Consider the following 14243-nt stretch of genomic DNA (forward strand, 5'->3'; position numbering starts at 1 on the left):
AACCCTTTAAGTTCTACTTAATGTTTTTTCATATGTCAGTTCTTTAAGAGTAAATAGCTAGTAGTTATGCTTTCTGAATTCCCTTTCCACCTTCTTTTTTAAAGGTATCTTAACAAATTTGGGAAACATACTACATGACTATGTCTATTTTCTCTTCCACAGTTCTTCAATATAAATTTGTTTCAGGGATGCTTTTTATCCTGATTATGATGAAATCAATATTTTTGTGGAAACATTTTTTCAAATAATATGATTTTCAGAATTTACTCAATTTTCTCTCATTTGTATTTTCATAAAAACACTTCACCTATGATCTCCTATTTTAAATGTTTAGCGTATAATACATTATTGTTTAGAAGAGGTACTGTATTGTTCAGCAGATCTGTAGAACTTCTTCCTCTTGGTTAACTGAAAGTTTATGCTTAGTGATTAGTATCACATTTTCCCTAACTCCTGGTAACCACAATTACACTTTTGAATTTGATTGGATAGTCAGATTCATAATAGTGGAATTATTCAGTATTTGTCTTTCTGTGAAATGTTTATCTCACTTAGCATAATGTCCTCAAGGCTCGTTCATGTTGTTACATAGTGTAGAGATTCCTTCTTTTGAAAGGCTAATAGTGTTCAATTGGGTGTGTGTGCTACATTTCCTGTATCCACTCATCTGTCCATGTACATTTAGCCATTCCATTTCTTAGCAACTAAGAATAGTGGTGCAATGAATCTAGGAATGGTAATATGAGTTTGAGATTCTGATTTCAGTACAGGCCATTATAATTTTTATTCCAAACATGTTGGTGTTATAAGAGAAAGAATTTGTCTGAGACCATCCACATTAATTAAAGTCAAGTATTTGAACAGAAATTCAGTCCCATAATACTCAAAAATTGAAAATAATTATAAAACATTACATAGTGATACTTTAAGATTTCATTGCTTTCCAATTATAATGTAAGTTAGAGTTGGTGCCAAGATGGTCATTGCACCATTTTCCCAGCTCCTACTTAAAAGAGTTACAAATTGTAGGATGCTTAAAGAAAATTCACATTGTCTGTGACACTCCTAAGTGCATAGGCACCTATCTGAAATGACTATAAATGATTCCTCCAATTCAGGAAACATAAATGTCAGTTGGGAGTGTTTTTTACCAATGAGAAAAAAAGAATCAAATTGTTAAACATACTGGTCTCTGCTACTCGGACCTGCTGCAACAGAATTTAGAAATGTCTAAAAGAATGCATAGATATATAACATCTTTACTTCCTAACTTCTTTAGTCATTTTAAAGATTTGTTTTTTGTCTTTCCTTTTTTGCTGGTGGGAATTAAACCCAGGGCCTTCTCACATACTAGGCAAGAGCTCTACCACTGAGCTACTTCCCAGTCCCTTATTTAGTCATTTTTAAATGATATTTTAGAGCCAGGAATGGTGGTACATGCCTGTAATCCCAACACTAAGGAGGCTGTGGCAAGAAGATTATGAGTTCAAGGCCAGCCTTGGCTACATGGCAAGACCCTGTTTCAAAAAACAAATAAAAAGATATTATTTTTTACTTGCTTATGTGCTATTATTCAGTTTTACTCCATGACACTTTTTATTTGGAATGTTGAAGTTGAAGTTAAGAGCATAATATATTAGAACTGAAAATCTGTTACTAAATATGCTTTTCTTAAATGCAGTTTACCATTTTAAATAACTACATTCATAAAATCATTGAAGCTACGTTTCACAGTATATCAAGTGACTATACTTGTAAAATTTGAGAATGTAAAAATTGGAATGTATGATAGAAACCACATGATCCACCCTCATTTTACACAGAAGGAAAGTGATGCCCAGAGTAATTAAATAGCTTTCTCAATATCATATTGCCAAAACCAGCAAAAGGAAAAAGGATGTTAGCTGCGATTTTCTGAACAGTCTTCTTTCCCTATTCTTTGAGATTCTCTATCATTGCCTATTCCCTAATATTCACCTTATAGAATAGTGATTAGTATCTTGCCTAAAATTAGTGGCACCTACATTTATATCATCCTCTACCATGCTTTCTTACTGTACTTTTTAAAAAACACCCAAAGCTGTGATTCTCCTTATTTCCTATTCCCACCAGTTCATGAATTTTAGTAAAACATTACAATTGGACGTTGCTTATGATTCAGATATTGTCATTCACAGTTACCTGTTGTCTCGCTATGTTCTTAAGGCATCATAATTGTATAGATATTTTTAGTCCAATTTTATGGATGAGATCAAGACCAGTAAGGGTAAATGCATGTTCTTGGTCCCATAATTTCTAAAGTGGTAAGACTGTGAATTTAGATTTACTTAATACCAAATCAAAAGCCATGTTGAGTAATCCCAGCACTTGGAAGGGTGAGAGGGATAGGTCTCAAATTCCAAGGACAGCTTGGGCTACATAAAGAGATCCTGTCTCAAACAAAATAAACAAAAAGCCACATTGATCTGCCTTCACAGTGATAGAAACAATCAAGCAATCCAAAAACAAACGGAAAGAAATTTACAGTCTTTCCCCAGGGATTGATCTGTCCTCCACACCCCCAATAATGAGGGTCTGAATCCTTACTACTTGTTGTTTCATTGTAACACAATGGAACGCACTGCTTTCTATGTAGTAGATGGAACATTTACTGAATGTTATTTTATACTTAAGTTAAAATTTTAAAATAGATTATTTTTAAAAATTGCCTTTGCTTTTACATTTTCTGTATTCATACTGGCACTAAGACTGAATTCTTAGTGAGGTCTAGGGACCTCGCTGACGTAATCACTCGAACACGACAGGCACAGTAGTGCGTCATAACTGCTTTAGCGTTTTTGGTTTTGAAAGAATCCTGTAACTCTTTTGACCAAAAATCAAATCTAAACTCCTAGGTTTGCCATCATATTCTACAATGTTAATAAATCTGGAAAACCACAAGGAAACATTTACAGAATTCCTTCACTTCAAGTGATTCTTCTGCCCTCTGGTGTCCAAATATAATGTCTGTTCAATTCATATTTTGTTCACATGGACTTTCTCAATCATTACTGACTTGCTGGGTTTGGTAATACAAAGTTCCAAGTGAAATGAAATATCTTAAGTTGAGTGGCACAAATCAAATATGGACACCAAACTGAAGTCAGGCCAAAGTTAATACCCTGTACTAGAAAACTCAAAATCTGGGGAGGATTTGTCAAGACAGATTTCAATTTTGATAATTGATTTACTAGAAAAACTTTACTTCAGTTTTAGCAAATAAACCAGTTTCATTCTATAATTTTAGTCTGTGTTGACAAGGAATTTTTAATATTTGTCCAAAGACTCAAAATAAAACACTGCTCAACGTTTACTCAATAGTGAATTTTACCAAAAGGTAAGAATAAACTCTTTGCTCTTTAAGTTCAAATTCTTCATGAAACATATGTTTCAAGACTCTTGAAACATCTTGCTATATTTTTGATGATTTCTAAATGTCTAATTTTATCAAAATAACAATTCATTATTTAATTCCAGTTTCTTTTAAAAGGCTGTTGCTTCTACTGTTAAGTTTTTTTAGCTTTACTTTTAAGTATAGAAACACATAATTATTCCAACTAACCTTCCGTTTCTAGGTATGGAGTAAAAGAAGGTGGTAATTGTTAATGTCATTAATTTTATAACTTTTTTACTATATGGGCACTGGTGAATGATAAACATTATAATTCTTATTAAGAGCTTAAACAACAGTAAAGTCAGTTACTTCTTTCTATAGATTTTTTTACATGGTACAAATAGAGTAATAATTCTGTGAATTTCTTGGTCCAAGAATTTGAAACAGAGCCACCCTTCAAGGAATTCCATGACATGGTAAAAGGCACCCTGGACACTGTGTCTAAAGACCACTTCCCCTGCCAGCTCTGCCTCTTCTACCCCTTCTCCTAAACACCTAGAATAAATGCTAGTTTTCAACTCAAACTGTTTACCCCATTGGGGTATGGGCTTTAGTTGGTTTTTCTTTGGCTTAATCTTTTTAGGTGGAAAGAAGCACTAAGCCACATGAAATATCAAAATCACTCAGCCATCTCTCTTTTCCTGCTTATATCCCTTCTATGTTTTATTTCTGAGTATAATGTGTTATCTTAGTGAGATAAAAAGAAGAAATAAATATTAAAATGTTCTGTAAAAACTGGATCGATGAAACTTGATTAAAAAGTCTTATAAAATTTGATTAATAAAGAACAGTAAAAATGTTCTGTACAACTTGTTACATCTCAAATATTCTCTGAATAATATTTCCCCTTTCTAATTCTACTTTAGGAATTCAAATCTTTGTGAAATTAAAAATCCTTTTTCCAAAAGACATATTAATCAATGTTTTATTTAATAGTCGACCACAAAAACAATGCTAAGCAATTTTAACTATTACCAAATGTAAAATATCAATATGTCCCTATGTACATCATTTCAAATCATAGTTTAAACAAAAAGTCCTGCCATTCACAACTCTTCACATGGGTTGAGCTCACGACAACATCAAAAATAAGGACTAAAGGTTCACTGCATGCAATAGTCACTCTTATAATCCTAGCTACTTGAGAGGCAGAAATCAGGAAGATTGTAGTTTGGGGACAGCTTTGGCAAAATGTTCATGAGACCCCATCTTATCCAATGACTGGGTATGATGGCACATGCCTGTCAGACCAGCTATGTAGAGTACCAATAGGAGGATTGTAGCCTGGGCATAAAGCTAGACTCTATCTTAAAAATAACCAACATGAAAAGGGCTAGGCATGGCTCAAGTGGTACAGTGCCTGCCTAGCAAGCTTGAAGCCCTGAGTTCTACTCCACTACCACAAAATAGGTAAGTAAGTTCAAAATGGCTAATTTTCCCTTTGTTTTTAGTAGAGCTCTTACTGTCTTTCTTTTCTGCTTATGAGATTAAATTTACCAAACTTGGAATGTGAGTGTAGGTAAGCTTAAAAGTTCTTATGTATTTCCTACCAAATTTTTAGACTTTCCTTGTTTTGTTCATGAGACATGGTCTTTCTATACAACGCCTGCTGTCCTGAAGCTTTCTATGTAGCTCAGGCTGGCCTTGGGCCTCCTACCTCAGCCTCCTGAGTACCACCATGCCCAGTTAGACTTTTTAAAATCATATAAACATTGACAAATCATGAGGCTCTTTGATTTCAGGTCCACTGGAAAGTCCATCCTTCCATGTTTATTTTCCATGGACCAGCCCTGGGGCCTGGCATATCTACATGTTCTAGAAAGATCTTTTATAGTTTAATGTATTGGGGCCTCACTGAGGCATCTCTGAAATCTGTTTGTGAGCTTGCTTCAGAAAAGAGAATCCTGGAGGTATCAGATCATAAATAACAATAGAGAGTCAACATTCTGTATCTCCAGCTATAAAGCAGATCAGATGTATTTGTAATGATACCTCAAATAGAATTAGAATTTTTGTAGACAAATTCCAAACTTTACATTGGTTTATGTTCACAACAGCTGGAGATTGAGGTGAACATAGAGCCCACAATTTCAAAGCTCTTTGGGCACCATTGTCTCTGAGAGCTTAGATTCCACCTTATCTATTAGTATAGCTCCATTATACACTCCTAAAATTGAACTGGTGGCTCCTAAAATTTCATGTGTTTATTAAATTAATGAAACTCTAAAATTATGAGAAGATAGATCATAATTGTGCTGTCCTTTATGCTATAGAAAACAGATGCTTATCTTTCAAATGTAAGTATAAATGGACAAAGAATAATACATAATTCAAAAATAGTATGTAAAATTTCTTTTTTTTTTTCTTTTTTGGTGGCACTGAGGTTAGAACTCATGGTCCTCTACCACTGAGTCATGGCCCCAGCCTTTTAGTTTTAGTTAATTTTTCTAATAGGGTCCCATGTTTTTGCCCAGGTGGCCTGGACCATGATCCTTCTCATTACATCTCCTGTGTAGGTGAGAATGACAGGTGTGCACCACCTTGCCAAGCTTTGTTGGTTGAGGGCGGGGGGTCTTGCTAAGTTTTTTGGCTGGACTTGCCTCAAACTATGATCCTCCCAATCTCTGCCTCCTGGGTCACTGGAATTACAGGCACCTGCCTCCATGCCTGATAAAACTTCCCCTTAATTTGTATAGTGTTAGACTGTGATAAAAATAGCAGACTAATAAGTATGGAGTATGGTGGAAGATTTATCACATTGTCTCATTTGTGCACCTGAAGACTATGATTAACAGTGTATTATTGTTAATGATTGAACTAGACCTTTCCTAATTAATTTAAAATCTCTATATTTTTTAAAATAGGGGAATCATGTTTTATGCATGACTGGTTCACTCATGCCTCTCTATCACAATGACTTCAGTTTAATTTCTCTCTAATATTTGTTGCCATCTACTTTATTGGATAACAAACTGTTACTTTGTCACCACCTCTCTAAATTAATGGCCATTTCTCTTAATTCCTTTCCTTCTAAGATTTTAGTTCTAGAAGAGAGAAGCAGAGACAGGAGTAGAATCTGAGCATCCTGACTCCATGTACCCAAAATTGATTACACTGAAGGTGTATGAGGAGACATCATTACCACTCCCTCGTACCTAGATGTAGGCTGTGTTTCTCTAGGACACTGAGAGGCAGATCATTTCCAAAATGAATTATCCTTTCCAACTGTCTTTCAGGTGTTTTTCTATAAAGGCAACATTAGTTTTTAAAATGGGGTTGTCCAAATCCCAAGCTACTTACTGTGTTCAATAATGTTTTTATTTCTTTGGCATAGAAATTCCTATAAGAGAAAGAAAATCTTAAGAAAGAGAAAAAGTGAGAAAGTGAGAGAGAGAGAAAGACCTTTCCATCTCTGATATCTAATACAGGATATTTCCTTGCCTATATCTGCTATAGGCTGGCACTTAGATAATCAGGGAGATGGGTAGCATTTATTACATTTTCATTAAAAATAAAAACAAAGCTTACTTTACATATCTTTCATAAAATATTCTGTTTATTTCTCCATGTTTGCTGAAAATGAAAGCTTGATTCAGGGGTTCCTGGTACAGGGTCCTCCCTTCCACTGCTCATTCCTGTGATTTGTTTGAAAGGGCCCTGCAGCCTGTAGAGAACAGCCTGCAGCAGTAAGGGGAGAAAACTTCTAACAGCTGTCTGGTGCCTTGCCAAGAGGGCAAAGTTCTTGCGTTGGATAAAAACCATTTTTCTTCTCTTCTTATCCATTGCTTCCCACTGCACTCCTGAAGGGCCTACACAAACACACGGTCTGCCAAGCGTACGGGATCACACCTAGCCAGCTGTGGCAGGCCTTCATGGAGGCAAGCGCTGAACAAACGCTTGTTGCTGTGGGGTTTACCCTTTCATCCAGGGTTTGCCTAGGCAAGTCTCCTTCTCTCATCAATTCTTGTGATGGTATTAGTGTTTCCAACAAGATACTAACATTTTAAAGTTTGGCTAATAGCTTTGTGTTCTTTTTTTCTCTCCTCAAATGTTAAATTGCCTAAGAGTTTTTCAAGACACTCGGCAGAAACACAGATAAGTTGCCTGAATCAATTCCTACATTCACAATAGCTAACATGACTGAAGGTCAACCAATGTCAGAAACCTGCAGAAGGAAATGAAAGACACCCTATGGAATATTCAGGTGGAATGTGTTCATAAGTAGAAACTAGAGGGATGTACATACCCAGAAAACCTCAAGAGACTGTTAATACCTGGAATATAATAGCTGCAAAAGAAATTTTTTTCTAGAAGTTTTTGAAGAAAAATAAATGAGTATGACTTTTATTTTAGATATAGCATGTCTTTATAATTTTTATTTTTTCATTATAAGATTTTTTTATTCTTACTTTACCCTTACCTGAATACATTGTTCAGCACCTCAGTTATTTTTAGATCTGTGTTCCGCTCAACTATATGATATCAAAGTAAAAATTCCACTGGATTGAATGTATTAAAATAGCAATATTTGGTCCATAGTGTCCTATCTTGAACCTCAGGGAGTAACTCTCCCAAATCACTTTCATTTGTACAAGCATAGTGATGTGGACCTGAGAGATCACTCGTAGCAACAGAGAGGATAAGGATCTTATCCAAACACTGGCAGCATGCCATGAGGAAAAATGTATTTTCAAAGATCATTCTATAATAGTCAATAGAAACCAGGTTTTCCTTTTCTTCTTTTTTCTTAGGTTTTTATTGCTACACCTTTTTGTCAGAGGTGAACAATGAGGAAAATTGTCATATTTATTTCTTTGCAAATGTTCTTTTGACTATACTTTCTTATATTAAAATATCCAATTGTTTTAAAACTTGATATGAAAATTGTGGCTAGAATGTCATAATACTATTTCTTTGGAAATTCTGGCTTCTGCATAACTACAGCTCTATTCAAAAGACATTTTTTCTTAAGTAGGATTGAGGACCCTTTTAAAAATGTAATGCAGGCACAATCTTGCTTTTGCTTTAATTTTTAATGACAGAGTAACCAGATTGAACCACAGGCATTCTAAGATACAAGCCTGCAATGAATGGAGTTCTACTGAGCCTCAAACATGCAGCCTGTAATTCGGCAAGAGCTTTGTATTATCTGAGCTCCATATCGATTTGGAGTCTCTGCTTAATCTACTTATCATAGGGTTCCTTCCATTATCAAGTTGACAGATTCCACTTGCTGAAGTGGTAGAAACAATGACTGAATGTATAGATTTCATTCTTTAAACCGGTATCCCTTTAAGGATTTGCTAAATAAATACCAAATGGCTAATGAGGTAGGACATTTCCAAACTGTTTGATCCAGTCCTGGGTCAAATAAATAGATATCAAGAAATGATACATTTCTTAAATGGCAGATTTACAAGATTTTTGTGAAAGATATATACTCTTAAATTAATTTAAAAAAATCTTTAAGGGATTTATTTTTTAGTGCAACTTCTTTGATAATTCTTATACATGAGAAATTATGATTCTATTAGTATAAAATTGGAGTCCAGGTCATATATTATCACTAACTTCAGGATCTTTAATGCCCTAAGAATGACCTACTTGAGTACTTTGAGAAGTATAGTTGATTTTGGAGCACTGACATGATTCTAATTAGTACTTAGCTCAGTTTAGTGGACACTCTTTTCCAAATCATCAAAAAGATAAGGGAAACATTTTATTGGTAACTTTCTCTAGTGTCACTCATTCTCTTCTATATATCTGCATTAGTTAACTATAGTTTTCCACTCCAAAAGAATTTATTAGTCCATTAAGAATTCCAATGTGATGAGAGTATTGTTTTATATGAAATAGCTTCCTAGGTTAAGATATTTTAAAACATAAATGAGATTTAGGGTATCAGAGAGGATATATTTCCTGAAAAAAAAAAAAAGTCAAGTTGTAAAGTGATTCCTTCTTTATTTGTAGACAAAGGCACATCAAATACATTTGTTCTTATTTGAACTTTTAATTTTGACCACCAGGGGGCAGGTTTTGCCAACTATTTATTTGGTTGACAGAGGATGAAATTTTAGACAGAAATAAAAAATTCCCAGTGGTTTTCTTCATGGATCCTGTAGGGGTACAGCTATTGAATTCTTCACAGTCAATTTTCACACCAGTTATTATAAAATTACATAATTACAATTTCATACTATTAAAACTTTTGAAAGTAATTTTTGTCACCTGCTGATTTGTTCCATTTTATTTTTAATCAACATAGTTTCAAGAAAACTGAAATCTTAATTTACTCAAAGGTAATTGACAATGTTTTCTCATACATTCTCATGTTTACATATCAGCTTTTTAACAAGAATTTCAACTTAAATTTCAAATGTCTTCATTAGAAATCTTTATAAGAAACAGTAACTGTAAGAAAATATTTCAGGGAAACTTTAGGAAATACAGAGAAAAATATGTAATTTCAAATATTTTGAGTGAGAAAATCAGTATTTATATTGGAGATACACTGCATTTATTTACATGCATGTCGATTCCGTGGACTCTGTTGTCTAGTTTTTGGTATTACCCACATGACTTAAAAACTTTATTGTAATTAATTGTAAATTTCTCAGGTGCATAAGCAATGTTTTTACTCCTGTCCCATTTCTTTTCAGTGTCCAAGCAAAACCTATGACCCATTGATTAAGTCCACCCGAGACTTTCCTGACGATGTCATCAGTTTCATAAAACGGCACCCAGTGATGTACAAGGCCGTGTACCCCGTGGCGGGAGGACCAACCTTCAAGCGAATCAATGTGGATTACAGACTGACACAGATAGTGGTGGACCACGTCATCGCAGAAGATGGCCAGTATGATGTAATGTTTCTTGGAACAGGTGAGTTCAAGCTAGACTATGCTTTCTCTTAAAGGAATGTTTCATTATTCGATAAAGAAAACAAAAATTTCAAAAATATTGATTGGTCCAAATCAAAGTGAACAATTATTAGCTAATACTTTGTCAGTGTTTCTTACAATTAAGAAAGACTCTTAATTGATAATCATAAATATCTCTCATACTATTGGACATTTCAAAATACACGTGTTTACTGGGACTATAATTGGTTTTCTGTAGATTAAATGTTCAGTACATATTTGTTGAATGACTGTGTACTAAAATTAAAGTAAAGCTAAGCAGTGTTTTTGTCAAATTCCACCATTCTCTCTCTATAGGGTATTTGATAAGCTCTACCCCAAAGTTCCCTTCACCTGATTTTGAGAATCACTGACTTAGTTGACTTAATATAGCTTTTCAAAAACATTAAGCAGTACTTTGTAAAGACAGTTAAATAAAACTTCTTGTAGATTATTGTTCCTGTACTTGAATTTAATTGATAAAAATGAATTTTATGGATTCTTGCTATTGAAACCTATTAATTTTTTCTGCCTACTTTGTAATTATAAAATGATTAATTTATGTTTTACCTAGATGTTGATGTGGTGGTATACACCTGTAATCCCCGCACTCTGGAGGCTGAGGCAGGAGGAATTGTGATTTTTGAGGCCAATTTGCTCTATATGAGGCCCTTTCTCAAAAAAACAAAATAGGTCGGGCACTGGTGGCTCACACCTATAATCCTAGCTACTCAGGCGGCAGAGAACAGGAGGATCACAGTTTGAAGTTAACCCAGGCAAATAGTTCACGAAACCCTACCTTGAAAAACCCTATCACAAAAAATTAGGCTGGTTGAGTGGCTCAGATTGAAGGCCCTGAATTCAAGCCCCAGTACCCCCCCAAAAAAGAAAAAGAATATATATATATATATATATATTCTGTTTTATATATATATATATATAAATTCACCAGATTCATAATACTTTTCTAGTGTGGATTCTAGTGGCAGTAAAGATTGTATGCACCATTTAAACAAAACATTGCAACCTAGATAACTGGTGTCACCTAATGGACTGAACATTTCAAAAAGAAGTAGAAATTAGTGGGTTTTTTAGAAAGACATTTTGGTTTTTAAGAATGTAAGACAATTTTAAAATTATTCTACTTTCAAGTCACACAACAGTTTTGCAGAACTTAGGTTTACTGTGAAGCTTGTGTGAGATAAATCAGTCTTCAATTAGTTGTCAAACCTGATTGTGTTACACATGGCAAGATAAATAAGGAACTTCACAAGATTACAAAGATGGCTATTTAAGGGTCAGAACTTTAAGTAATGAATCTTCATAATTCTCATGAGTTTTGCATTTAATTTGCATTATCCAGCCAAAATTCATTTCTAGGTCTTTAACAGTTCACTATCATAAAAGTTATTCAGCCACTAGGTGGTACTACCTAACTTTTACTGAGAACATTATGGTGATGCTAAAATAGTCAACTTGTCATTTAGAAATGTATATTTAATATGTTTCAAACATCCTAGAGTCATTGAAAAATAAAGTAATTCAGGTTATTTTGTGCTTATCTGAACCTTACTATGTCCTTATACTCCAAATGCAGTGCTCAAAGACATCTATTTTGAATAAATTAATTACAAAGTATTTAGTATGCCACCTTTTGAACCTGAGCTATAAGTTGATGAACTTAAGATATAATTTCTAATCATCGATTTCTGTTTTACCCCACATAGATTAGGTAAGTGATTTATGGTGAATTGAATATAAGGATTGAATAAGCATTTTGCATGGCTAAATATAGTCAATTCATTATTTTAATAAATTTTAATGCTTAAAAATAAGACCCCAAATTTGTTTCACCTATATTATTTCAATCAATATATGTCAGATACATATTTTTTATTGTGCATATACCCTGAGTATGTAGCTTTTAATATTCTCTTTATAAATACCTATACTACTAGCTAAAAGCCATAACGTTCTAGATCAACAAAAATCATATACATCAAGCTTCATTTCCTACATGCTTCATGTAAACAGATTTCTTAAAAAACAGTAAGTGAGGGAGACGATACAAAGATTTCTAGGAATATGCTTGCAACTAACTATTGAAATAGAAACAGCAGGATTATGAATTCTCTATCTTTTTCAGACATTGGAACAGTCCTAAAAGTTGTCAGCATTTCAAAGGAGAAGTGGAACATGGAAGAGGTTGTACTAGAGGAGTTACAGGTATTCAAGGTAAGTTTTAGTACAGAGAGAGTTCTAGGAGAGATAGTGAGACTGTGTAGTCCTTGTTAGAGGGCACACTTGTCTAATACATCCTTACTTTTCCTAGACAACTCTTTGAAATTACTTTCCTTATTATTCTTTTCCCTAAGCATTGGAAACAGTTTTTAAGAATGGGACTCACCTTCTTCTCTCACTGACTTGAGAGCGCCTAGGATTGGCTCTCATTACTACATTCTCTAAGCATACACTCAGGCAAATTGCCACATAAAATGAAAGCCTGGGGTCTCCTTTACTATCCAGATGCTTTTCTGCTTTATAAATTTGACTTTGCAATCCTTCCCCAATTGAATTTGAGAACACTGGAAGAGCATAATAAAGCATGTGTCCCTGCTTCTCTGTAAGGAAATTCACAAAAAGGGGTTGGGGTGATTTGTATGCTAAATGACTCTCACCTTCAAAAAGAGTTAGCATATCTGGAAGGAAAGTTCCCCAGATTCTGGAAATGTCTTTGGTTTTTAACAATAAATTTGAATTATGTCATTCATAGAACCTCAATGAAATTTAATTTAAAATTGTTTCCCAAAATAATATTAGGAATTAAATAACACTTCTTAGAAAAGCTTTTTGAAAATATGCTATATTTTTTATAACATCTACTTTTTTGTTGAGGCAGTTTTTTGAAAACGGTTTCCAGGTAAACATCTATTGCCTTCAAAGAGAGTAGAGACCTCCACAGTGACAGGCTCAAATTAATTAACATGCCGGATTCTACAGGATCCTGTTTATATTGTGATAATGATAGTGGTCAAGAAGTTAACTAGAACAAGACCTACTATCTGGCCTTAACCAAAACAAAATCTTGGGAGGTTCCTGAGGGAAAAGTGGTGTCAAACACAAGGATGAAACTAGAGGCTTAAACAAAGTGCTCTTAACACACGTAAGTACATTAGAACAGGTGTCATTCAATTGTAAGACAGTGGTCAAGAGGAATTGGTGGCTTAACTGTTACGATTAAACAATGGCCATATTTTTTTCTCCTTTTGTTTCTCCTTCTTTTTTTTTTTTTTTTGTAGTGCTGAATAGGGATGGAACCCAGGGCCTTTTTTATGCTAGGCAAATGTTCCACCACTGAGCTACATTCCCAGCCTCTTGCTTTTTTAAAAAAAGTTTTATTATGGTAGAATTCATAATTTTTTAAAAAACTGCACATAACTGATATATGTAATTTAGTGAATTTGGCCATTTTTAAAAACTAAGAACAAGAAAGTTATATAGAATTTTCTCCTTAAATTTCTTCTTTTATGAATTTTTAAAAATTTGACATCTGCTACTGCGGGTTAATTAACTAAATACTGGTGTGAAATGAATAAGTCATAGGAAAATGACACATAGATGAAATATTTTTTAGAGAAATACTGCTCTTTTTCATTTGGCAGTTTTTATGGTCATGCTTCAGATTTACCTTGCATGCATGGAGCCATGTTTTCTACATATGAAACTACATACATCATGAAACCATGTACATTGATATCTTGTAGCATTCTATAAAGAATATGGTTATCCACAGAAGCACTACAACTTTCCAAACTCTGCTACTCAAACAAGGTTTTGAATCACTATCTAAGTAAGAGCAGAAAAAGGTAATAAATAATTATGGAGATGTTCTTGTCAACACTAGTTGGAAT

At 33.9% G+C, this 14243-nt stretch overlaps 1 protein-coding gene across 2 annotated transcripts in view; it reads left to right on the top strand.

Moving 5' to 3' along the window:
* The window catches only part of Sema3d (semaphorin 3D), a 193403-nt gene that overhangs the window by 157244 nt on the left and 21916 nt on the right, over positions 1 to 14243 (top strand). For both annotated transcript variants that reach the window (XM_074064862.1, XM_074064861.1), the window contains 2 exons: positions 10093 to 10315; positions 12479 to 12567. In XM_074064862.1, the coding sequence (XP_073920963.1) occupies positions 10093 to 10315; positions 12479 to 12567 (312 nt within the window). The remainder of the gene's footprint in view (positions 1 to 10092; positions 10316 to 12478; positions 12568 to 14243) is intronic.

Source organism: Castor canadensis, chromosome 2 (genome assembly GCF_047511655.1).
Source record: "Castor canadensis chromosome 2, mCasCan1.hap1v2, whole genome shotgun sequence".
In the NCBI taxonomy this organism is placed as follows: Eukaryota; Metazoa; Chordata; class Mammalia; order Rodentia; family Castoridae; genus Castor; species Castor canadensis.